This window comes from Maylandia zebra, linkage group LG17 (assembly GCF_041146795.1).
Source record: "Maylandia zebra isolate NMK-2024a linkage group LG17, Mzebra_GT3a, whole genome shotgun sequence".
NCBI lineage: Eukaryota > Metazoa > Chordata > Actinopteri > Cichliformes > Cichlidae > Maylandia > Maylandia zebra.
In genome coordinates, this window is record NC_135183.1 from 34,465,848 (window position 1) to 34,491,655 (window position 25,808).

The 25,808-nt window shown below is 40.6% G+C and overlaps 1 protein-coding gene and 1 long non-coding RNA gene across 6 annotated transcripts in view; one reads left to right on the plus strand and one right to left on the minus strand.

The window, feature by feature from the left end:
- The window catches only part of usp15 (ubiquitin specific peptidase 15), a 28,856-nt gene extending 3,363 nt beyond the window's left edge, over window positions 1-25,493 (plus strand). For 2 of the 5 annotated variants that reach the window (XM_004553954.4, XM_012919826.4), the window contains 19 exons: window positions 61-187; window positions 1,122-1,267; window positions 3,005-3,066; window positions 8,634-8,723; window positions 12,865-13,012; window positions 13,159-13,332; window positions 14,956-15,114; window positions 15,252-15,476; window positions 15,587-15,670; window positions 16,527-16,621; window positions 16,829-17,017; window positions 17,135-17,253; window positions 17,375-17,656; window positions 17,830-17,900; window positions 19,208-19,323; window positions 19,410-19,559; window positions 20,374-20,477; window positions 21,056-21,144; window positions 22,866-25,493. In XM_004553954.4, the coding sequence (XP_004554011.1) occupies window positions 61-187; window positions 1,122-1,267; window positions 3,005-3,066; window positions 8,634-8,723; window positions 12,865-13,012; window positions 13,159-13,332; window positions 14,956-15,114; window positions 15,252-15,476; window positions 15,587-15,670; window positions 16,527-16,621; window positions 16,829-17,017; window positions 17,135-17,253; window positions 17,375-17,656; window positions 17,830-17,900; window positions 19,208-19,323; window positions 19,410-19,559; window positions 20,374-20,477; window positions 21,056-21,144; window positions 22,866-23,195 (2,760 nt within the window). In that variant the 3' untranslated portion in view covers window positions 23,196-25,493. Of the gene's footprint in view, window positions 1-60; window positions 188-1,121; window positions 1,268-3,004; window positions 3,067-5,884; window positions 5,980-6,120; window positions 6,742-8,633; window positions 8,724-10,243; window positions 12,609-12,864; window positions 13,013-13,158; window positions 13,333-14,955; window positions 15,115-15,251; window positions 15,477-15,586; window positions 15,671-16,526; window positions 16,622-16,828; window positions 17,018-17,134; window positions 17,254-17,374; window positions 17,657-17,829; window positions 17,901-19,207; window positions 19,324-19,409; window positions 19,560-20,373; window positions 20,478-21,055; window positions 21,145-22,865 lie in introns of those variants that run through there. The other 3 variants (XM_004553955.4, XM_023152205.3, XM_014407331.4) reach the window with 3 other exon arrangements.
- On the minus strand, window positions 6,477-8,051 carry LOC106674579 (uncharacterized). Its single transcript, XR_001341548.4, has 3 exons — window positions 7,836-8,051; window positions 7,053-7,141; window positions 6,477-6,853 (listed from the first exon to the last, which is right to left on the minus strand). It is a non-coding gene; the product is annotated as an uncharacterized LOC106674579 (long non-coding RNA).
- Window positions 25,494-25,808: the final 315 nt, after the last annotated feature.

Here is a 25,808-nt window from a genome sequence, read left to right on the forward strand (position 1 = left end):
ATTTAACATTAGATAATCATGGTTTAAAGCAGTAAATTGATAATCATCCTCTTTTTGCAGGTGGTTGAACAGGGTATGTTTGTGAAGCACTGCAAGGTAGAAGTGTACCTGACCGAGCTGAAGCTCTGTGAAGACAGCAATATGGACAATGTGATCACCAAACGCTTCAGTAAAGCTGACACAATAGGTAGGCACTGCCTAAGCAGTAGTAAGCACTGGTTTCCGCAGAGTTCCAGAGTTCCTTGGATCTCAGTTCACATTTCACACTAATTATATATAAATACATTTACTGTTTGTGGTATTTGTGTTTAAATTAATTGTTTTTCCAACTGTTGTTGCCACATGATGATTTATTTCCCCTTTTTGCTGCAGGGGAAACAAAGAAATCTTGTACATAAGACTAAGTGTTTTTTTGTTTTGTTGTTGTTTGTTTTTTGTAAGTATTATGCAGTTGTGACACAACAGATACACGCTAGTAAATGCCATATTGTTTGCCAGTGTATGGATACTAGCTATTGTATCCTTGCATTGAAACATGAAGTAAAAACTGTTGTTTTGTTTCTGTTGTTGTTTATAATTCAGCAGGCTGTGCCCCCCAGCCAGAGCTAAAGAAAATAAAATGGAAATGGAATAAATTTTGTGTTTTCAAAATTATTTACTCAAGCGTGATTGACATTTTTGTTTATCGAGTTAGATAACAGTAAAGTGCGAAGATTAGAAATACAGAATTGTGTTTATGTGCATGGTCACCCCACTAATTCTCATTCTGAGCCAGGAAAACATTCTTGGAAGCACAAATGATATACAACATAGATCTAAATATACCCTTGGGATTTCAGATATTAGAATCACCTCCTGCGTGCATTCAAACACATGAACTTAACACTCTGCTCATGTTGTTTTTGAATAACTGTGTCCAAGTAAATATTTACTTTATTCTATTGATGTAGATGATGGAGTTGTTGGTTTTTTTTTTTTTTTTTTTTTTGTTTTTTTTTTGTATGGTTGTTTTATTTCACATTTTGTTTGTGCACATGAGTGTCATGCCTTTTTTTTTTTTTTTTTTTTTTTTTTTTAAACAGCACAGTGTTAACTGCATCTTTTTGCTAATGTGTTTGTAGATATGATTGAGAAGGAAATGAGGAAGCTGTTCAGCATCCCTGATGAGAAGGAGACCAGGCTGTGGAACAGGTACATGAGCAACACCTTTGAGCCTCTCAACAAACCTGACAGCACCATCCAAGATGCCGGCCTCTACCAAGGACAGGTTTGAACTTTTCCACTCTTTTCTCAAATTCTCACTATGTGAGAAGAATTTGGATCTGGAGGGTTCCTTTTTTTCAAGAGAGGCAAGATATTTCAGAAAATTGTCAGATGTGTAAGAATATGGCTTGCTCTATAGACCGTCATTCCTGAGCTCAGGAAAAGATGTTTTAGTTCTAGTTTCCGTTGGATATGGTTTCCCTCGTATTGTTTGGCAGATACGAGTACTTTTTCAGGTCATATCAGAAAACTTGTCTTTTCTTGATCTACTTGGAATCTGCATCCAAGAGGTTATTTTTGTTGATCCATCCATTCTTTTTGTCTCTGCTCCTCCTATCTAAAATTAAAATAAACAGCTATTGCAGATAATGGAAAACCACAAGATTGTGTTGTTTAGCCTTTTTCTAGCTGTTGCAAGAAAAAGGCCTGTAAGTTAGAACACTTGAACTCCTGAAATTAAGATTCAACTTTAAAGACCTTATAGTAAAGCTAGTTTGAGGCCGGCTCATGAACTAGAATTTTCGCGCATAGAACCTGACATCAAACTGACTGCGGACTTTACATATTTATTAATTTAAACATGTGGCTGCAGTGACTCAGCAGGCATCACTGGGTTGTCCTACTTACCTGCTGCTGCTACAATCACGTTAACCCAGTAATGGTATTCAGTGTTTCCCACTGATAGGCAGGACTTGGAGAGGCTGGACAGGTAGAATAAGAGTATGCTTGGAGACTCAAGTATTTCACAGTTTTTATATAAGAGTGATGTTATCTGCAGTCATGTCACCAGTTATTTTGAAATTGTCCTGGATTGAATCTGGTAACAGCAGTCACTGTTCTGCTGTTTTTGAAAGCCTCTTTAATTAAAACCTGCACCAAGTGAAGAACTGCTTTTTGTTGCTACAGTAAACTCATCAACGCTGCAGAACAAAACAAGGACCTCTGTTGACAACTTGGGTCATGACGCCAGAGTTGGAAGTCCGTCTGTGGGACAAACCTGGTGACATTTCTCTACATATTTAGAGGCACCTTGTCTACAATATCTTTTACTTTTTTCTAAAGTGTGGGTGTGCCTTCTTCTGCATAGTCATGACCTTACACACCAGTACTCCACCCTGCTGCCACAAATGGATTCTAAAGCTGTCACATATAAAATATAATAGCTACTTTCAGCCAATGCTTTGTCACAAGGATTCACCACAGGGGTAGCTCCACGTATTCCATTGGGGAGAATTTTATGGTAAATGGTAAATGGCCTGCATTTGTATAGCGCTTTTCTAGTCCCTAAGGACCCCAAAGCGCTTCACACTACATTCAGTCATATACACATTCGCACACTGGTGATGGCAGCTACATTGTAGCCACAGCTGCCCTGGGGCGCACTGACAGAGGCGAGGCTGCCGGACACTGGCGCCACCGGGCCCTCTGACCACCACCAGTAGGCAAACATGGGATATCTTGCCCAAGAATATTTGGCATGCAGCCAGGAGGCAGCCTGGGATCGAACCACTGACCTTCTGGTTAATGGCTGACCTGCTCTGCCACCTGAGCTACAGCCACTCCGAATGACGCTAAAGGGATTTGTGTGAGATCAAATCGGGGATCTTTGACTTGCTGGGAAGATAAATTCAGATAAAGCAAGCCAATAACACTTGGACACAGAGTAGAATTTCAAATGTCTGGTGTGTTTAAAGTAGTGGAAGCAGATGGATCCCTCTTTTCTTTCTGCCTTCTCCCGCAGGTTCTCGTAATAGAGCAGAAGAGCGAGGATGGCACATGGCCCCGAGGCTCCACGGCACCCAAGTGAGTGAATGACACACTGCCTGGCTTACATTTCTTTGGCTCTAATGAGTTGTACCACAGTAATGGAATCAGATTCCTACTTTGTACTCTAACAATACTGTCACTTTACTAAAAGCTACACGTAAGCAAAGTATTATTGAATGGCAGATAACTTGTATGTAGTCAGTTTGAAGAAAAACAGTAATGTGATGTGACACCACATCAGATTTCCTGCTGTGGGGATCTCTCCCATCGATCTTGCCATTATCTTCCTCTCTGGAAAACCTGCAGAATTAAAAGTGTATTGGTTTTAAAGTTTCCCTGCCACATCACTGCAGCGCTGCATCATCGTCAAAGATTTCCGCCCCTTGTGACTTTGCCTGAGTTTCCTTCTTTTTTTGCTCGACCTTTTGTTGCTGACATATAGGGATGGGTATCGTTTAGGTTTTATCCGATACCGGTGCCAAATCGGTACTTTTGAAACGGTGCCGGTGCTCAAACCGGTGCTTAAAGAATGGAGAACACAAAATTGGTCCAAAAACCTCTCATGTTCAGCTGGTTTTTGTAAAAAGATAACAATGTTAGCCTTTTCTGCAGCTATGGGGCATATATGATATCACTCTTGGCTGGAAGCAGTGCTTAAACAATGGAAAAACCACAAACTTTATCCAAAAACCTCTCATGTTTAGCCGTTTCCCTCTTTTTCTTTGGTCATTTTAGCCTTTTTGGCCAGGGTGAAGGGAGTATCTGCCATCAAACAAGAAGACAGCCGCATGTAGCTATGATGATGTTTGCTAGTTCACCTTACCTGCATTAATGTAATAACGTGGTTAGCCTACTCAACGTAAATTACACACGAACAACATTAAGCTACTCACGCAGAGAAGAACGGCTGCTGCTGCATCATCATCCTCATCATTTCTGCTACACTGGCAGGGCTAGGGGCCAGGACTCTCCTCTTCGTGTTTTGGGGATGTTGCTAACTCCGGGTCTGATAACAGGCACCACACCCGCAGTAGATGTGCTCGGTGTGAGGTCTGGCAGCAAGCTATCAAATACAGCGCATTTCTTGGCTTTAAAAAAAAAAAAAAAATGCTATGCGTCGCCAGGTGTTTCATCGGATTCGAGGTGTTACCTCCTTTGACAGTATCACAGTATCAGCTTAAAGCACTTGTTGCAGGCTGCTGAGTTTGCATAATTTGCTGTGAAGTACAGCCAGACTTTTGACCGCTTCGCCTTGGGCATTTTTAATCTGTAGCTTATGGAATCAGAACGATGCCACCTTGAAACGAAACCGAAAAAAATATTGAAACTGAAAAAATATATTGTAACTGAAATAAATGTACTGAAAAATCTTGTATTGAAACCGAAAAAAAATTGATAGTGAAAAACAATTAATTGAAACTGTAATTTTTTTGTTTTCGCTTATAATTTTTTTTTTCAGTTTCAAACCATTTTTTTCGGTTTCAAACCATTTTTTTCGGTTTCAAACCATTTTTTTTCGGTTTCAATCTGTTGGCACTGTTTTGGCGTCCGGGGGCGCGGATTCCGGCCCGCATGTATTTGCTATATAGAGGTCACTAGTGCTGACCAAGCTGCCATCTTTCTCTCTTCCCGTCTTTCAATGGCTGCTTCAATTTCAGCTTGACCCTCCAAACCGCAAGTAAGTAATCATTTTTTGTCATCTTTCCTTGCTGTCCCATTGGACTGGACATTAGTTTAGTTTTTTTTTTTAGCTACATCTGGTGTGGTAAAATGCTGGTATTAGCCTATTCGTCGTAGCAAGCTAGCCTGAAGCTAATATTTGCTAAATTTAGGGACACCCGTGTCTCTGTAGGAGTTGGAGGCCGGTGTTTTAGGAACAGCACAAGATCTTATCAACAGGCAGTGTTGGGCAGTAACGTAATACATGCACCGGAGTTACGTATTTAAAATACAAAATATGAGTAAATGTATCTGTTACAGTTACCGTTCAATAGGTGATATTGAGAATACAGTTAGTTTGTTGAAATAAGTGGATTACATGGCGGTATTTTCCTGTTTCATATGTTAGGCAATGGTCTCTCAATTTTTGGTAATTCCACGCCGGTGGAAACCCAAACAAAACGCGCAATAAGAGCCTCTAAAAATTATTATACAAAAATGATTTAATATGAAGGCAATAGCAGTGTTACAGGCATCGCCCTAAACAATGTAGCCTCATGGGCAGTGTAGTCTGTGCTGCAGGGAGAATGGACTGCCATACCCGTTATGTGTCTGTGAGCGAGGGAGGGAGAGAAAGGAAAAGTACGAGCTGCCACGGAGCAGAAACGGGAGCTGGAAGCATGTAAACATAATAACCACTGCAGCCAAAAAGAGTGCCTGACAAGCCCAGCTGTAAGTAAGCTATTAAGACTCGACTGTACACTGTGTTCGTGTTTTCCTCTGAAACAATAAGCTCCATTGGAGCAGCCTTTCAACGCCTCTCTCTGTCTCTCGCAAGCAGAGTTGACCCAGACAACAAAGTAAAGCTAGTTTTCAGCTACGAGGCCGACGTATTAGCCAGAGGTCCCTTTACTACAGTTCGGAGCCGCGGACCTGTTTTATATACGCGTGGGATAGTTTTCTATACGAGATCACAGCAAAAAGTGCAGCCTTACCTAATGTCCACCTACTGTTACTCATTTATATTATGATTTTAACATCTACTTGGTATTGGTATGGCGAGTAGCCTTCAGTAATAGTAATAAATCACACAGCAATAGTACATCCATGTAGTTGTAAAGTATTCAGAATACATTACTTCTATAATCTTTGGTGGAATACATTTTAAAATTAACCTTCCCAACACTGTCAACAGGTTAGCACCTCATACCACAGTGCAGCAAAGCAGTCTCATGAGTGCTGGGAAGGACAAGCCCAGAGCCCAAAACAGACAGTCCAGGAGATGACAAGGTTAGTAATTGTATGGTGAAAATTATACTTTGTTATTTTGATTGGCAAAAGAAAAGTAAATACAAAATCTGCTTCTCACATATAGGGCATTTCCAAGATTTTTTTTTTTCTTCAAAACTTCTTCAATTTCTTTCATTACAGCTGTCCTGTGCCAGATGTTCTGTTGACCCACAGTGAGAGGCATCATTTCATAAACACCAGGAAGACTGAAACTCATCGCCGGGATCAAGCAGGGCTCGTGATCTTCACCAGCAGCTCCCTCACAAGAAGGATGAACCCAGCATTTCATGAACACTGATGGAGACCTTTGCTTTGTGTAATGTTAGAAGTACTCAGATAATCCTCAGAGGAATATCTTTAAGTCCTGTAGAAAGTTAAATATATGTTGTGCTCTCTGGTTACTCTGGTATGAATGACTCTGAATTACTTTATGATAAATAACACACTATTGTCAAAAAACAGTGAAAGAATTCCAGATCACAAGTTTTTAGTTCAAATACAAGTAACAACCTTTGACTTTAATCAGGTTTTATTTAATTGTGTCAGAGAAAACATCATGTGCTCTTCATGTAGCTGAGTACATTCAGTGTTTAAAACAGAAGTTGTGCAGGTCTGAGATCAGCAGTTTTCTGAAACACCAAACTGAGGTACTGTTAATGCTGATGTATAGTGACACAGTTACAGGGGTGATTAATCCTTTTGTCTTTAAATTTATCAATAAAACAGCTGCAGCTTTCACTGACAGCACATGTGGTACTTTAACCTTTGTACTGTTTTCTTCAGTTAATTTTGGCGTTACTACAAAGATTGAAGCTATAGGATGATCTGTCTGCTGTCACTGGGTGGTGCTGAGGTCTGAATCTGAGGACGGCTCCTGTAATCACAAACAGAACAGAATCATCACAAACTGAAATATAAAGTTTATCTCTCAAATCTGAAAGAGCTGATCCTTCTCTGTCCTCACACACTCTGAATCTGAAGTTGTTCAGTCCTACAGTTCTGCCAACAGCTGTTTATTTTTTAGTTGTTTTAAAGGCCTTATATACTAACACATTTTCTAATATCATGTTTACCTTTGAGTTGTTGATGCTTTATAAATGGACATCTGCAAAGATGAGATGATGGAGCAGGTTTCAGTCGAGGTTCAGTCTGCTGCTGCATCCTGGTCACAACATACAGAGGTGTTATCAGCTCAGTATTGAACAAGAAATATTAATGTTTCAAATTATTTTTCCTAAAGGACGCAAGCTGTACAGAGTATTGCACATGTGACTTTGTGAACATAATTCATTAAAAATAATTCGGACAGTTTTTTAACCTGAATATTTGTAACAAACTAAAAAAAAAAAAGCTAAAAAAATAATCAGAGGAAAAATGTAACATTTTAACTTAAGCTGACAAGCGGAAGTAGTTGGTTTCAGTACATAAGTATCGGGCTTTGCTATTTAATCCGTAGCTATTGACTAATGAGGGGTTACTGAAGTGCCAGGTTTTTAAAATTGGCGTTAATGTCGTTCCACAAGTGGAAAGCGACAGAAAACATGCTGCTGTTTGCACATATTTAATAATCAGCTCTGCACAGGAGCAGAAGCAGAGTCCAGCCTGTTGCTCTTACAGTATAATACTCATAATAAAAGTACAGTAACCGTGGTTAGTCACCGAGCAGCCCGGTGCGTTTCTCTTGATTTCTTTAGTCAGGGTAAATTCATTCACCTGCACGGGTTAGCTAAACGAACTTTACAAAACAAGTTTCCCCAACAGCCGAGTGCTCATCTTAGCTAGCTAGTTCCTTAGCTGGCTAGGTAGCTAGCTAAGGACCTAAATTACGGATTAGCTTACAAACACATTTAACTTACCAAAAATAATGCTGTGGGGCCTCAGGTCCTCCTGTCCGGTAGTCCAATTTACTGAAGAACACCTCAGGCTGTCACTTTGAAATAGTCGGTAATGTAAACCTGAACCTCTCAGCATCTGCCATTTCCGAACAGACACGTGCAACTTTGTCCGTGACCGCAGCCGCGTCGTCAGTGTTTTCTCCAGTCATTGGTCCGCATTATAATATATGCAAATACATGCGGGTCGGAATCCCCGCCCCTCAGCGCGCCCCCGGACGCCAAACCAGTGCCAGCAGAGTGAAACTGAAATATGGATTGAAACTGAAAAAAAAAAATTGTAAGCGAAAACAAAAAAATTGCAGTTTCAATTAATTGTTTTTCACTATCAATTTTTTTTTCGGTTTCAATACAAGATTTTTCAGTACATTTATTTCAGTTACAATATTTTTTTTTCGGTTTCAATATTTTTTTCGGTTTCGTTTCAAGTTGGCATCGTTCTGATTCCATAGTAGCTCTGCTCTAAAAGAACGTACATACCTGGACCCCCCTACTATCCTCGGAAACGTAAAATGATTGGCTAGAAGTGTATCACAGCTCAGGAAAAAAAAGCACCGAAATAAAGCACCGAAATGTGCGCTGCTTTTCGTTCTGGTTACTACCGTTTATGTCAGAACGGCACCGGACACCGGTACCCATCCCTACTGACATATCACTCCGTTTATTTTGTTTCATCGCTGTTTAATTTGATCGGCACTCAGCTTTCTGGAACAGCTCCTTATTTTCCACTCTAATTCATGATCTATTCTTTATCTTTTGAAGGTCATCTGGTGCTTCCAATCTCTCTGCTTTGCCAAAGATCTCGCCTTCATCTCTCACAAACAATCATAACAGCAGCTTCAACAGCAGGAAGTAAGGCATAGTTGTGGGTTGAATAGCAGAGGGGTGGGTTTGGATGGGAACAGCCAGAGATGGAGCCTGATGTGCAGCCTGGAGTTCAGGACAGAACTTCACGCTGAAGTCGCCAGAATGCTGGAAGGAATTGGCTTAAAAATTTGTTGCTTTTAACTTATGTAAACTTTTTCTTGACTCTTTTATCAGTTCTGTTTAGACTCATTCCATAATTCCATTACTGAAGCTGTTTGTAGCTTCTCACTATGAAATTCATCTAACTCTGTTTTGTACAGGTCTATCTCTGGTTGTAATTTGGGTGTTCTAAATCTCCTGATGATGCATTTTCAGCTGTAAGAGCTGATAGAAAAGAGGGGGGAAGGGCGCTTGCGTTGGACTGATCTCTTAGAATTTCTTCAGTGACAGTAGACTCTCTTTCTATTAACAACAAAGCCTCTGGGTGCCTTACTCAGCTTCTGATTATATTACTCAAATTTGCAAATCTATTTTCCAATTGATGATGGCACTGGCTAGCTGTGGTTGCATGATTTGGGCTAATGTGGTGGTTATTTCATCTAGCAACATTCCACGAGGTTTTGCTTCTGTATGTTATTTGATTTAACACCAGACTACATCTAAATATGTCTTTCAGGAAAATTAAAAACTTAAACCTTGAACATTTGTTTAAATACAACACGACAGCATGCTGTCAGTCAGTTACTTTCAAGTTCATGTTCCTAGTAGATTAGCTGGTAATGTCAGATGATTTTTCTCCTGTTCCCACATAATGTACAAGACCATAAAGTTTCCAGTAGGAATAACTGACTCTAGGGTTCAGTGATTGATAAGATTTATAAATCTGTAATGCAGACTAGACTTCCTAATTTAAATGTCTTTCTAATACCTGCAGCCTCTTTGTGGCTGATAGTCCTGAGGGGAGTCTGCATGTGGCCTCTTATTAAAACTATGCCCATATCCACAAACTTCACAGAGACTTGGACAGAATCTTTGCATTTGTTTGCTAAAACTGACATGACTGCTCATTTCATCAGTCTTCATTTCCTGAAGCATAGACCGCAGTTGCCAAAAACTGTCTGACTCATCAGGCAATTGAATTTGGGTGGAATCTGCTTTTTCATAACTTTGGATCTTCCTTTCTGCATTTAGTTAAAAAAAAATAATCAAAATAAATAAATAACATAAGTCAGCTTGCAATGCCATTGTAGCTAACCTGGGAAATGGCGCCAGAAATACTACTATGTTAAGCTGATTATGCTACAGCTACAGGGTACTACTGCCTGGTGGCTGTAGAATAATTAGCACTCCACCCTCCACATGCCAGGAGCATTGTCTTGTCATACCCATTCAAGCCAACCTGTAACTGAATGATTAGCTGTGCTAATGTTAGCCAAACAGAGCAGTTTCTTACATTTAGACTAGCCTTGTACCCTAAATTTAAATTCCAGCATATACTGCCCTCTTAAGGCTTTTTTTTTTTTTTTTTTTTTTGTGTAATGCTCTGCAATCTGTGACGGCAGTTTAACAGAAAGCAGTTTCTGTGCTTTTGACACAATGGAAAATTATAGTCTTGTTTTCTTTGTGTCCCAGTGTAAAATGCAACTTGGTTAACAAGTGAATGCATTACTCTCCAAAAAGAAATTCAGTTTATGCCCAGTCATGCAGCTCTACTGCTAGCCTACGTGTTGAGAATATTGAACTCTTGCCTAAATATATTGTTTGTTGTGTATTGTTTGACCCAGAGGCTCTCTCAGCCATGTCCAAAAGATACACATACACTCTGTGGGTGGAGCTTACTGCCTTTGCTGTCCAGTGGACACTGTTCACTGTTCCCTCCCTTCATGTAATGCGTGTGATTTACTGCATGCTGGAGTGTGTGTGTGTGTGTGTGTGTGTGTGTGTGTGTGCCTGCGCGTGGTAGATAATAGACATTGTGCATCACATTTCTCAGTACTGTTGAAATGCAGAAATGGTAGTCACAGGCTTGGCCACCTTAAAAATCAATATTGACAAAGAATGAAGGTGTTAAAATCAACTGAGCCTTTCTTTGAATTCGTAAAAGTATCACAATCATAAAATACTTTCTCAGACATTTTTTCAGCTCGCACGTCTGACTTGTACTTGAAGCATAGTTGCACATTTTTGCCACAGCCGATGCATCTTTTTCTGCACAGTCGATGGATTGTTGAATGCACAGAGTGGGTGACTTGGGGAAATTGGATCTTTACTCTCAGCAGCTCTCCTGTCCCTGATTCACTCTGGTAGCAGCGCTGTCATTTTTTTTCTCTCTGAATTATACATAGGGATTTTTTTTTTTAAATTAATTTTTCCCCTTTCATATGAAGTGTTCCCATATTACATAACCCTTGTCTTTTTGATTCTGTGGTTTCGGCCTGGTCGGTTTAGCCTCAGCAAGTGATGCTCTGCAACTGCATTAAGTGTCACCGTCCTGCGAGGTAGCGTCCCCTGATTCTGGCAGCCAGTCTCTGCTCCTCTCACACACTCACTCTCTCCCTCTGTGTCTTTTGATCCCTTTACCTCTCCTTTCCTCCGAGCTCATTGCGATGCACATGTTCTGCAGTCTGAGTGACCTTCAGAATACGTTTCATCTGTTCCCACTTCTCACCTTCTCATCGCCTGCCTGTACACACATACTGCCCCTGATGATTAAAAAACCACTTCTTTCTCTGGGTTGGAGTTTATTTATTTAGATCATCCCCTTTCAAACCTCTCATGGAGACAGCCATGACATATTAAAGAGGATGAAAGAAGGGTGTGTCAAAGTGTGATTTACTTAGTCCAGAGTGTCTGAGGTTGTGTTTTACCAGCAAAAGAAGGAAAAAAAGAGCAGGAATTTGTGCTAGTGTGCAGAGTAAAGTGAGAACAGTGATATATGCATGCTAGTGTGAGAAAATGGGATAAATTACGTGCTGGCATGATTGTGTTAATGTGTCTTTGTATGTATGTCTCGACTCCTCTCTGTAAATGTGAGTTGGTCCTGTGAATACTGCAGCCTCAGCTGGATGCAGTGGATCAGCTGCTTCCTCCATCCCCATCTCATTTCTCTTCTGTCATCCTCTCCCCCCTTGTACTGTCCGCCCCTCCCCCCCATTCTCTTTGCTTCTCCCGCCCTCCCTCTTTCTCTGTGCACCTCTACCTCCAGCAGCAGCAGTCTTGAGCATCCGTGCTGCTGCTGCTGCTGTTGCTGCTGCTATAAATATCTGCTGGTAGCCGTAGAGCAGCAGAGAGCAGCAGGCAGGCCAGAGGGAGGAGCAGAGGACAGGACGGCATAGGACGGGGGGGGAAACGAATTGAAGCAGAGAGGATAACGAGATGACAGGCGATTGAGCCCGAACAAGAAGACTGGGAGAAATGAGGAGAGGGGAGCTGACCAGTTAACTCTAAGACAGACCAGAATGTGTGCTTTCGTGTGCATTGAATTGTACAGTTTTAAAGGTTGGCCTGTGCTGGACTTGGAATCAGATTCAGGCCTAAACTTCACCTGGACTATTCAAACTGCTTCTGGAGCTGGATTGGCTTGAGCTGAGTTAAGACTAAGACTCAACAGTCAAAACTGGAGCCGGACCGTCCTTTCTGATCTCAGATACCCAAACTTTTCATACAAGGGACCCAAGAAAACCCCATCGAAGCTGCTGGCTGTCTAGTTTCGTGCGGACATGCAGGCCATCAAGGGCCGGGGTGGGGCTGAGATGTCATGCTCCTGTGTTGCTGGTGGTGCCTGAGGCCTGAGGCGGTGGAGCTGGATGGCAGGAGGGTGGACCACCGAGTGTTGAACTGCGAGGCAACTGCCTCCACCGCCATCGCAGCAGTTTCCCTTGACCAGTGGGAGCCAGAAACGGCCAACGCTGCTTTATCGAGCTCCCAGAGGTCTGCTGATTGCTGCAGCTGGGCAGGCCTATCTTAAGGCTCTTAATAATTGTCTAGGAAGCTGTAAAGAGAGGGGATGAAATAGTGAAGCTGTGTACCTTCTAGTCTTTGTAAAGTTTTGTTGTTTGTTAAAAACTTTAATTTGATTTAGTGTAGATGTTGTCTGTTAGTATTAGATTTCTCTGTTCATCAGTGTTCATGACTTTCCACAAACGACCCTGTTTAATCTCTCAATGTCTGTATGTTGATTGTACAGTGTGAAGAATTCGAGCTATAGTCTACCATCCTACCACCCTTACAGCAACAGTTATGACTACTCGGACCAGAGCAGGCAGAGCGAGCGCTCAGGCTTGTGTGGACTCTCAAACCTGGGCAACACCTGTTTCATGAACTCTGCTGTGCAGGTAATCTTTTCATGGAGCTCTTTAGAGTCTGGAACTATGCTAATTAGCACGCCAATGTTTACTCAAAATTCTACAGAGAAAACTTCAAAAAATAAAAAATCCAGTTAATTTGAAAGATATTTTTCTCTCCTGTTTTTGCGTTTTAGTGTTTAAGCAATACCCCTCCGCTGACGGAGTACTTCCTCAAAGACAAGTACACAGATGAGCTGAATGAGGACAATCCACTGGGCATGAAGGGGGAGATTGCCAAAGCCTACGCGGAGCTTATTAAACAGCTGTGGTCAGGCAAATACAGCTACGTCACCCCGAGGCCTTTCAAGGTAATTCCTTGGAAAAAATATATTAAATGTGTGAAGGAACCTTCATCTTTGAATCTTCACATGTGTTAAAAAACTATTTTTGATCGATGTTGGACAGATGAAGGCTTGCATCAATCTGTAGGAGCTAATAATCTCATGATGGCACTCCCCAATGAAATGCATAAACAGACATGGACATTGTATGGCCGCCGGCCACATCCAGTCCATTGGTAGGCCCTGTGAGGTCGATGGGACATTAAAACATAGTTAAAAAATCATTTTTCTCTCTTTTAGCCACCAAATATTCCCCATAAGAGAATAGCTTATTTTGTGTTTGTTGTTGTTTTTTTGTTTTTGTAGTTTGTGGGAAATGAAAATTTGTCACTTGCACTTTAATTTGAGTGTTTTATTAAGGTGAGTGTGTTTATCCTGAAATTTTGATGGTGCAAGTAAGCAAATGTGAATATTGATCAATGTCTATGAAAGATTTGAGTTTGCTAGCCTGGAAGCTGTCAACTAACAATTAAAAATATTGATCCAGAGTGAAGAATTTTAAACAACATTCATTTATTTACTGCAATTTGGATTGAGAAATACAAGAATTTGAGTAATGCAGAGTGGGAACAAACAATTGAGTTGATGTACCCTCTGAGAAAAAGAAGTATTTGAGAATGTGCCCCTTTCCAGGTGAATTGTGACAAGATGGATCAAAGACTTTGTAGGAAACCTTGAACTTCAGTTGAAATCACAGCAGACAATTTTGAGTTTTTCTCCTTGGCTCTGGATGAGAGCTGCAACACAAGCGAGTTATTATGTTTGTAAGTGAGATAACTAAAGACTTTGAGCTGGCAGCAGTGCACTCAGTGAAAGAGACAGACAGGGAGGGATTTGTTCACTGTCGAAATTTGACAAGGACAAATGTCAGATTTAAGTTAAAGTGATTGAAAGTGGTACTTCTGCATTGTGTTAAACACCAGGAGCTGTCGTGTAAGCCAGTGCTGAAAATGAACCATGTTGTTGTTAATTAAAATAGTTTTCTAGTATAAACAGTTTTAATAACTTCATCAGAGTCGCAGACTTTCTACAGATAAGGAGACATGCTCAAAGATGTAAGTTCTCTTTGAATTGAAGTTTATCGAAATTGAAATTTGACAAAGTTTAACATCCAGGTACAGCTCCTCAGTTAGTCACATTTAGACCTCATATACACTAACCGTGACTTTAATGCACTTGTTCAAGCCCAAAACAGACTAGATTTTTCTCACTCAGATGAAGTAATTAATCTACAAGCAAAATAGAAACAGCACTTTGTATGAAGTTAAAGGTACTTGAAATTGCTTCTGGGAATGTTGATTTAATAGTGATAAAATATTGGTGTTTTTAACTATGCCTTTTTCATATTTTTATTAGCTAATTGCAACAGCTAATCTTAATCTTATTGCTGAGCGTATAAAGGTTAAAACCATTTCAGTTTAAGACCTATGGGCTACAGAATAGAGAACATGGACATCTTATATTATTTTGAAAGAAACCGGTTACTCAGTGTGATGTATTATGATGAGGCCGACTTGATTTTGCTCCTCTACCCATGTGTTTTTTCCAAAAAGTATGTTTGTTTTTTTTCTCCCCTCCCCACTCATCCAGACACAGGTGGGCCGCTTTGCTCCCCAGTTCTCGGGCTACCAGCAGCAGGACTCTCATGAGCTTCTGGCTTTCCTTTTGGATGGCCTACATGAGGACTTGAACCGCATCAGAAAGAAGCCCTACATTCAGCTCAAGGATGCAAATGGTCGGCCTGATAAGGTGAGACCAGCGGCTCATGAATGGATTGGTAAAAGTAAAAAAAGAAAAAAAGAAAAAAAAGATTTATTTTATTTATTTAGTTACATTTTATTAAATTTTTGTGTATACCTGTTTTTTGTTTTTGTTTTTTATGCCAGGTTGTGGCAGAGGAGGCGTGGGAGAACCACATTAAGAGAAATGACTCCATTATTGTGGACATCTTCCACGGTCTTTTCAAGTCGACTCTGGTGTGTCCTGTGTGCTCGAAGGTCTCTGTGACCTTTGATCCTTTCTGCTACTTGACCCTGCCACTGCCCATGAAGAAGGAACGGACACTAGAAGTTTATTTAGTCAGACTGGACCCTCTGGCCAAACCCACACAGGTAACAAGCTGAGCACAGAGAGGAAAAAAAATGACTACTGTAAGCAGTATCATGCCATTTCATGTATGAACAGCAGGCAGTAATCATGTTTTTGTTTTTTTTCCCCTCAGTACAAACTAACTGTGCCGAAAGTGGGCTACATTTCTGACCTGTGTACCTCCCTGTCCAACCTGTCAGGCGTGCCTGCTGAAAAGGTAGAATATTTAGCATCAGCCTGCGCAGGAATCCTGCCTCTGTTATCATGTTGTAATGCTGACATCTACTTTTTAATAGACGTTGTCCTCTGAGCTACAGAAGCTAGTGAGGGGAAATGTTGCATATTTTTCAGATAAAGGGAGAGGTGAGGAACAGGGACACAAAGGATAACTAGAGACCAAGGGAACTGGAATTCAATATGTATGAACCTGCTATTATGCTGTTACACTACATGTTGCACAGACAGAATAGCAAAGCTGCCACACTAATCAGTGTGGTCGTTTATTTTCTTGTAGGTCTGTTTTAGGTTATTCATTTTTTTCTCTACATGACTTCTCTCTGTGTGGTTCGTCAAGGTCACAAAGTGAGATAACACGCAAGGGAAATGAGTCAAAATGAGTCAAAAATCACATTGTATTTCCTCCATATAGGCTTAATTAAGCCTGGTCTTTCAGATCCGGGTTGCGTTTACAGCAGTGTATCCTACTGTCACTCAAAGCCTGCGCCATCCTGAAGTACTAGTAAAACAAACCCCAGAAACAGGTCTTTGGAAGTATCCCTAGTTCCTGCAGTGCAGATACAAAAGAAAGGTGCTTTTTTTTTTTTTTTTTTTTTTTTGCAGAGGTTGAGAGGACTATGAAAGAATTTAAACTATGAAAAAGATCATTTCAAATACAGGCTGGTTAATTAAGTTCTAAAAAGTTTTTTCTCATGATTTGAAGTTATGTTGCCCGTCATCTTAAGCTCGTCTTACCAATCTACTAAATGGCTTTTTAAGATGTGTTGGCAGATTAATTTAATTGCTGGCCATAATTAGGATTCTCAGCACTGACTCTCCCGTCTCTTATCCTTCAGATGATTGTAACTGACATCTATAACCACCGTTTCCACCGGATCTTCGCCACCAATGAAAACCTCAGCAGCATTATGGAGAGAGATGATATTTATGTGTGAGTGTCAGATATGAGCAGCTGACAGACAACACGTCTGCAGATTATGTAGATATAACAAACTGCAGGCATGTGCCATTTTCAAAAACGTAGGTTTTTTGTTTTGTTTTTTTTACGCTAGGATGCTGAGTTTCACTTTTCATTGGTTTGTCGACATCTTGCTTAACCAGCGTGACTCTAAAGGATTCACCACATGTCTCTCTGCAGCTTTGAGGTGGCGGTGAACAGAGTGGAGGACACAGACCACGTAGTGATCCCAGTGCACTTGAGAGAAAAGTACAAGCAGTCAGGATATAACCACACGAGCACGCCGCTGTTTGGACAACCCTTCCTCATCGCTGTCCCCAGAACCCTCAGTGAAGACAAGCTCTACAACATGCTGCTCCAGCGCCTCTGGTAAGTCAGCAAAAATCGACAGGCTCTTTTTGCAGATAATCAACGCTGTGTCGTTTAGAAATAGAAAATAAAAACAAAAACTTGTGCTTGGAATAAAAAGTGGTTTTGTGTTTGCAGTCGGTTTGTGCGATCTTCTGTAGAGGAAGAAGAGGACGACTGTGAAGAGACACAGCCATCTAAACAACACACTGTTAATGGTAATGCCACTAATGGACTGTTGGAGGAGGGGTCACCGAGTAAGTGCACCAACACAGTTTTCTTGTAAAGTTCTGACCTTTTGAAATGCCTTTTTTTTTTTTTTTTTTAAAAGTGTGCTGCTTAGTGTTTGCTGTTAAAAGCTCTACTGCCGTCTTTCAGGTGAGATGGAGACCGATGAGCAGGACGACGAGTCCAGCCAGGATCAGGAGCTGCCCTCTGAAAACGACAACAGCCAGTCGGAGGACTCTGTCGGTGGGGACAATGAGCTTGAGAACGGTGTGGTCGGCCCACAGAATTCCACCAAAGGCCAGCAGACGTCCGGACACAGCAGGAAGAGACTTTTTACATTCCAGTTCAATAACATGGGAAAAACTGACTTCTCACTCATCAAGGAGGACACCAGGCAGATCCGCTTTGACGAGGGACACCTCCGACTTAGTGGTAGGAAGCGGGTTTTACTGTTTTTGTTTTAGCATCATTGCAATGGCAAATAGAAAAGTTGTTTTTTTTTTGGTTTTCCTCGATCATGTAATCACAGCATTAATCAATAATTGAAGTCATTTTAACTGCTGTAAATATTACAGCATATTTACGTTCTGCCCATCTTTTTACAGACCGCTCTTATCTCTCCTTGGACTGGGAACCAGAAATCAAGAAGAAGTATTTTGACGAGACTGTTGTTGAGGTAAAACTGATGTCGGGAGCTGCGACATTGTCTGTTTTCACCGTGTAACTGTTGTAGTGCAGCAAGACGCTGAGCAGTGTGGAACATAATCATGTTGTGATAACTGCACAGAGAAGAGCAGCAGGAAACCGAGGTGACTATTCCAAATGTCTTCTAATCAAGAGCCCACAGGTTTGAAACTCTAGATCTACTCACTAGATGATGCCGTGAATAAGTGCATCTAAGTGTTAAAGTAATCTGTAAATATTACCTCTTACTCCACGCATTTTAATCTGAGGGAAAGGAACTGAGTAGGGATGGCTACGATAACTTTGTATTAAACAGTGCCAGGGCTAAATTTATTTAACGGTAATTATGTAATGGTATGGACAAGCTCCAGCGCCATCATTTCTGCTCTTGCTACTGGAGAAATGGAAATGGTCTATTTTCTACTTGTTACTCCAAAATCAATCTGGAAAACCAGTGTTTTGGGGCTCACAGTGTAACTGGTGAACACCTGGTCCAAACCTTTCTCTCCTGTTCACTAGTTAATGTTTTTAAATGCAGATTTTATTTATTTATTTTATTTGCTTTTCAGGTTGCATTTGGGTACATTCAAGCTCTGATTCTGCATTTACTTACTGTTTCCCTACATCCAATCAAGCCCTCCTTATATGCTCCTGTCTAAAGAACTTGGACTACAAACTGAAACCAAACTGTTTTCACTGCCAGAAAGAGTCTTATTGTCTGTATGGAGTTAACCTATACTACTAGTAATGATAGTAGAAAGGACACTTCACCAGTCTGTGATGGCACTTTCATGTAAGGGTTCAAACATAACCAATGTGTCTTAACTTTGCACAGTTTGCACAGCTTTTGACAGCCTAGCTTGCAGTTCATCTCTAGTTGCTCCACATATGTGATGCAACCAAGAGTACTACAGATTTACAAGTTGTTGTTTTTGTTGTTGTAATTGTGCTATGTAATTGTAATGTGTTTTAGGATTATGATGATTAGGATTATTAGATAATGGTGTGAAACAGTGTTTATAACAGTTTAATTTATATTACGTGTACATTAATTCTTTTTGGTTTTTCTCTTAAAACCTATTATAATATTAATTAATATTATAGTTGAAGTACCTTAAGCAGTACTGTTGAGATTAACAGTTGAGGTCTTGACAACACTTATCTCTAACTGTACTTTTAAACGGCTTCTTTCAAAGTTAAATGTTCTCTTTTGCCACAGATTTTAATTCATGTCATTTCAGACAACTAATTCAGAACTGTTTTACTCTAACAACTATATGCTCGTGTCTCTGGGAGCAGGACTGTGACAAGCACGAGAGCATGGAGTACAAACCTCAAAAAAAGGCTTTCTTCAAGCTGAAGGACTGCATCGAACTGTTCACCACAAAGGAAAAACTGGGGGCAGAGGACCCTTGGTGAGAAGCAGTGAAAACAATTCAAAACACTAGTTGTTGACGTCTGGCTGGTTACAGCACCTAAAAGGTGATGTATCTTCTCACAGGTACTGTCCCAACTGTAAGCAGCACCAGCAGGCCACAAAGAAGCTGGACCTGTGGTCTCTGCCACCAGTGCTGGTGGTCCATCTTAAACGCTTCTCATACAGTCGCTACATGAGGGATAAACTGGACTCACTTGTTGACTTCCCGCTCAGGTAGACACACACACACACACACACACACACGCACACACATTCACAGGGCACTGCCTTTTTAGCAGTTTATCCAGTGTATGTCCTGCTCATTCTTTTCAAAATCTACAGTGTGTGTATGTGCACACTAACAATATACCCTTGATGAGTTAATGACAAGCTGCTTTGTTGTTGTGTGATAGATGATTGGGGTTGCTGCATAATTTTTTTTTTTATGTACCGTAATGTTTTGTAGTCAACTCAAAGTATTTTTTTTTTTGAGGGAGGAAAAAACCCAACAGCAAATGATTGTTTCCCAAAAAGGTAGGACAAACATGGCATGTGCTCAAGGACATCAGTGTTGACACAAGTTGTGTGTATTTCTGCTGTAAGGCAAACAGGTGAATTGTGAGTTTGTCTTTTGACGCTTCAGCTTTCAGTTATTAAAGCGCATAATTTAAATGTTTAATTTGTTGTTTTTCTGAATAAATTTTGCTACACTTTGATTTGTGAGTATTATATTGTGATCGCTATAATACACAAGATGTGAAAATTGGTATCTGAAAATTTAAATAAGTCATATTTTATGAACTTTCCAAAAAACCCTTCAAATTATTTTCAATATTTTGTTTTTAGATGCTTTTTTTGCATATTTAAATCAGTCAGATTTTAATGTTGGTCTGAAACATGTCGGTGTGATAAATATGGGAAAAGGGTAAGAAGAAATGCAGGGTCTGATCCTGATTTACAACACTGTACATGCTACATGTTTCTACCTTCATCACAAACACACCACGCTGAACGTGTGCAATGACGGCTTTTTCGTGTTTGTTCCCAGAGATCTGGACATGTCTGAATTCCTGATCAACCCCAATGCCGGGCCCTGTCGCTACGACCTCATTGCTGTGTCCAACCACTATGGTGGGATGGGAGGGGGCCACTGTAAGACTCAAACTCATGCAATCATGTATCTTTTTTTTTTTTTTTTAAATTAGGATTTATAATGTTCCCGGATTTAATTTCAACCCCATGAAAGGTCACTGGTAGAAAGAAGAATGTTATTGTGGCCTCTGAGTAACCAGACAGTTTAAATCTGGCTTGTTGTGAATCTGTAAACTGTAGAATGTCTTTTATTAGTTAGTAATGCTGTTAGAAGTCGCAAATTGCTTTATAACATAAGAGCCAAGCAGTGGGAGTATATAAAATGACACACAGAAAGGGAAACATGGTGAAACGGGGCTCTAACTAATGGAAATTTTCATGACTACAGGATTTCCAACAGAAAAATAAATGTAATCAGAGCGGTAACTTGTGTATCTGGGCTCTTTTTGTTAAAATCGATACATCTCCCACACAGTTTTTGGCATTGCCACGTTTCTACTCTTCAAATCAAAGCTTCAATTTGGTGCATAAACTCTTACAAATTTCCTTTTGAATGACTAGATGATTAATCATTGAGTAATTTCTGCTCTAATTGCTGTGTTTTCCTGTCTTTTAATCTTGTGTTTGTTACTTTTCAGATACTGGTTATGCTAAAAACAAAGACGATGGAAAGTGGTACAACTTTGATGACAGCAGCGTGTCTCCTGCCAGCGAAGATCAAATAGTGGTGAGTGTCCTCATTTGTAAAAGCCACAGACAGCAGGTCCTACTGCATTTTTATTAAAGGCAGACTTGCTGGGCAAAAAAAATTAATTATGTCATCAGAGTAATGCACGTATGTGCACTGTAATGAGGATGAGTTATGTAGTTGCCACACAGCCTGAGTTCTCCAAGGCATCCAACTGTTCTGAGACCCCAAAAGGTTGATTCTGTTCATCTGGACGTAACATTTTCAGTGGTTTCTCCCACTGAAATGCTACGTCCAGATGAACAGAATCAACCTTTTGGGATTTACTTACCTGGATGATTGAGCATGCATCATGACAACTGTGCTGAGATTTCCCAAAAAGTAAGTGTGGGTGTGTGGTACAGAGAGCTCTCTGTTCTGTGGTGGGGAGGATGATTGAAGCCAGACAGGTAAACCCTCACGGAGATGTTTTCGTGCATAGAGAGCGTTTATAAAGGCTTTCACATCTTGGAGGCAAACTGAACTTCAGATGTTCTGGAAGAGATTTAGCGAGCCACCCCAGAGGAGACCAGCTCTTTCTGTAAACAATTTTTGAAAATGGGTAATGGCTTCATACATTTTAACAAAGTATATACGTTTCAGCAGAGGATTTCTTTACAGCAGGACTTCATTTTGCTTTTAAATTAATGTTTGATGGCCAACTGTTGGAGATGTTATGTTCCAGGAAATAACATCTCCAGTAGTGATGATGTTGCAAGCATGAATACTGTATGTATCCTAATCTGAGTTGATGGGATTTAAAGAGATGAGACATAATCTATACAAAAACCAAAGCTAACAGTGTATTAGTCTGTCAGCTTCTGCATCCCCAGCCGCTCATTAAAAACATCGAGAATGTACAGTTGTTCTAATTGTTGTTGTGTTTTGTTTTGTGTTTTTTAAAAGGACTGAATGTAATATTAGGGACTACTTTCAGTAACAGATTAATACCATGGGTTTATATGAAAGATTGCTGTTGTCTGCTGATTTGTGGACTACTGTTCTGCAGACACATTTGACCATGGTCAGTGGTGATTGTGTTAACTTATTAGCCAAGGCTGTTTGGCATGTTCATTTGACAAACTGCACGAGTGTTCACACAGCTACATGCGACAGCTACAGAATAAAATTACTTCTCAGGCATCTGCTAGTGCCGCTAAGTGCATGTGCATGCCACGTTGTTGGCCATATTATTAAATTAAAAATATTGAACATGTAAAACACGGCCACACTGATAAAGATGTGGCACAGCAGATGGTTACATGTATTCAAAGCACACACTTAATAATGGAAACTATATGAATTAGTACAACGTAAAATGGCGAATCCCGTTAAAGGAAAGAAATCCAGACCCTGTACAGCTGTGATGATGCAGAGACAAAAGCAGTTTTATACTAGTCTGTAAGGACTGTAACCTGCTGTTCAAGTGAGCCTCAAGTGGTCATTAAAGGGAACTGCATTTATCTGCACTAAGCATTATCTTCATTTTTTTAGACCTGGATGCTTCCATTGAAAAGAGATTTGGTGGTCTAGTGAATATTTATACAGCCCGCTTTTCCAGTTTATAAAAAATCTTTAGTGACTACATTTCTCATTGTTTCTCAAAGGAAAACAAAACGGAAAAGTTGGTAAAAGTCAGTTTTCTAAGGTGAGCCTGACTCCATCATGTCAGTGTAGCTGAGTGACGCTCTTTCCTGTTTTGTTTCCGTCTCTCTCTGTAGTCCAAAGCAGCCTATGTGCTGTTCTACCAGCGCCAGGACACAGTGAAAGGCACCGGCTACTTTGCTCTCGACCGAGAGGAGGAGGAAGAGGAGGAGGAAGATGAAGAAGAGGAAGGGGAGGATGAGGAGGGCGAGGAGAGGAGGGAGAGAAAAACCGCCTTGTCCGCTCAGGGAGGCTTGTCTGCTGCCGCTGCCGCCGCTGTTCAAAGCGACGACGAGGACCCTAATGAGAACCAGTGCAGGAAGAACGACGAAGAGCAGGAAGACGAGGAGGAAGAGGAGGCAGCGGAACAGCCGCCCAATCGAGACGTTGCCATGAAAACCAACTGAGGGAAACGAGGACATGAATATATATAGAGAGAATGGGATCTTTCCATCCAAAGCCATACGGACACACGGCGTGACAGCGGGCGCCACTGGTCCCACCCAGCGGCTCGGACTTAGCTGCTCGACAGGAAGAACCACTGCGGAGACATCAGCTGTTGGGTCAGGGGGCTACAGGGGTACGCAACTCTAAGAAATCAGGGCCCTCCTCTGTGGTTGGATCACTGTGTGTGTTTGTGTGTGTGTGCGTGTGTGGCCACGTTCGTTTGTTTAGAATTTGCTCACTTGCTCTCTGAGAAGAGTCACTAAACAGCCGGGATCTTTGTTTTTTTTTTTTTTTTTTTTTTTACAGCTTTGAATCTCAGTTTTATTATTTTTTTAAAGTACATATCTTTAAGAGGAATGCATTTTTGGCATATCATTTTAGCATCATCGTTTAGATTTTGTAAATATTTTAAACACTGAATTGTACCGAGTTTTCATGATGCGCTGAAACATTTTTGAACTTGCACAATCACCAACCATCCGCCCCGCTTTTCTTTCCTTTTTTTTTTTTAATTTTAAATGTATCGATGCCAGACATACTGCAACTTTGTGTCAGAGTTTTCTCACATACAGAGCTTAGGAAGCTGCCTTTAGAAAGCCAGTGCTGAGACGCCACTACACTAAGAAATAATGTTGAGAACTGACAGTCGTTGCTGTGTGGGTTTTTTTCTTTTTTTAAATAGCCATCCAGCCGAGCTAGCTCTGTCATGCTGCTGCGATCTTAGATTTTTACACATGATTAACATACTGGCATGAGCCTTGGAGAACTTAAGATCCTGCTTTTGCTCTGTCTATAGTCCTCTCTGTTTATAATTCTTCAGTAAAGCAGGACTGAGATATTGCGTGGCTAACTTTACAAAGAAAGCACACTGCATCTCTCCATATTTTAAATATTAGGAAATGCTCTTTTAGAAGTTTATATCCGGAAGTCAAACCTATATGTAGTGAAGTGGTGTTTAAGGAGTTAGCAGAGATTCTTTACTCCTCTTCACCCGCTCCTGAAGTTGTACTTCATTAGATGGTATTTAAAGCTTTATTGTGGCTACGTTCTTAAGATTTTAGGCACTTTGAGATTAGGGACATCGGTGATTTCATTGTCTCCTGTTTGAATCGCCTCGGCCTTAACTCTTAATCTCAGACCAGTCGCCTTTTCTTTGCACACGGCCGTCACACCATCTCTCGATATTATGCGAGCACTCGTCTATGAATGTCCATGTTACTTGCTTGATATCTCCCAGCCACGTCACACCAGTTTCTTTTAACCCACAAGAGGGCCAGAATGTATGCTGAATGAACCAGACCACATGTATGTGACTGATGCCTTTTAAGTCATCCTTTCTTTCTTTCACTTCTCCCCATGGCCCTTTCGAGTTTGAAAGGTGATGGAAATGGGTGTTCTTTGCATTTTATATTACCTGTATGAATTTCATGGGTATTAGCTGAATGCGTCCCTTTTTTGTGGTCCTGAGCTTTGAGGAGGAGAGAGGGAGACAAAACTTAAAAAAACAAAAACAAAAAAACATTTTGGGGTGAGTGTGCCTAAAAGGCCTTTCAGCTTCTCGGGATCATGATACAGTGAAAATATTTTGTGGCACATCGTTGGCAGGATATTCCTCCATCGACGTAACTCGCGGTAAAACTCTATTCTCCATGGTGGAGTGCGATGTTTTCTTTTCTACCTGCTCTTTCCATTGTAAACAGCATTAGCGGATCTGTTGTTGCCTCAGAATATTAGATGTGTAACATGCCTTTAAGAGCATCTCTGTGCTTCGACTTCAGGTGGCTTTACCGCCTCAGTGCTGCCTTGCTTTTTGGGCAACTCACCCCATCCTGAGTGAGATGTGATTGCTACTATAGGCTTATACAATACTGTACATAAGAGTTCACTCTGTGAGTGCACATTTGATAAAATTTATTTATTTATATGTAAGCATTTAATAATAAACAATATATTTAAAACCTTGGCAAGACGTGAAATGTCGGGGGTAACGTGGCTCGAGTCCACACATACACACTAGTTTGCAGAGTCTTGCCTGTGCTCTCGTCAGGGAGGGAATATTTTTTAAACAAAGGATGATTCTGTTTTGGGACTTTTTTTGTAAAGATAATCCAGACATCCTTGCATGATGATGTATGGGGTGAGGGTGGGGGTGGGGAGTTACCAGGTTTGGCTGCACTTGAGTTCACTTGGGTTTACATTTGAAATGTGCATGTGTATTTATACACAATCTTCAATAAAGTTGTGTAAAGCTTCCTGTGCTTCGGCCTGGTGGTTCACTTTCTTGACCAGCTTCCATAGCTGCCCCACATCTTTGACTGTATTATTTTATAAATAAGAACAATAATAAAATACAAATCTGTTTGTATCCTTTGCGTAACATAGTTGTCAAATTACCAGATACTTCAGATTCTGGACTGAAATGTATAAAATAACAGGTTTATTTATTCAATACTGTGATTGGTACACATTCTGTTTAGAATTTACATTTATATAGATATTTTACATAGAGATGTAAATGTGTATCACAAACACAATCCAACTCCTCTAAACACATCGCTTTTTCCTACTTTGGG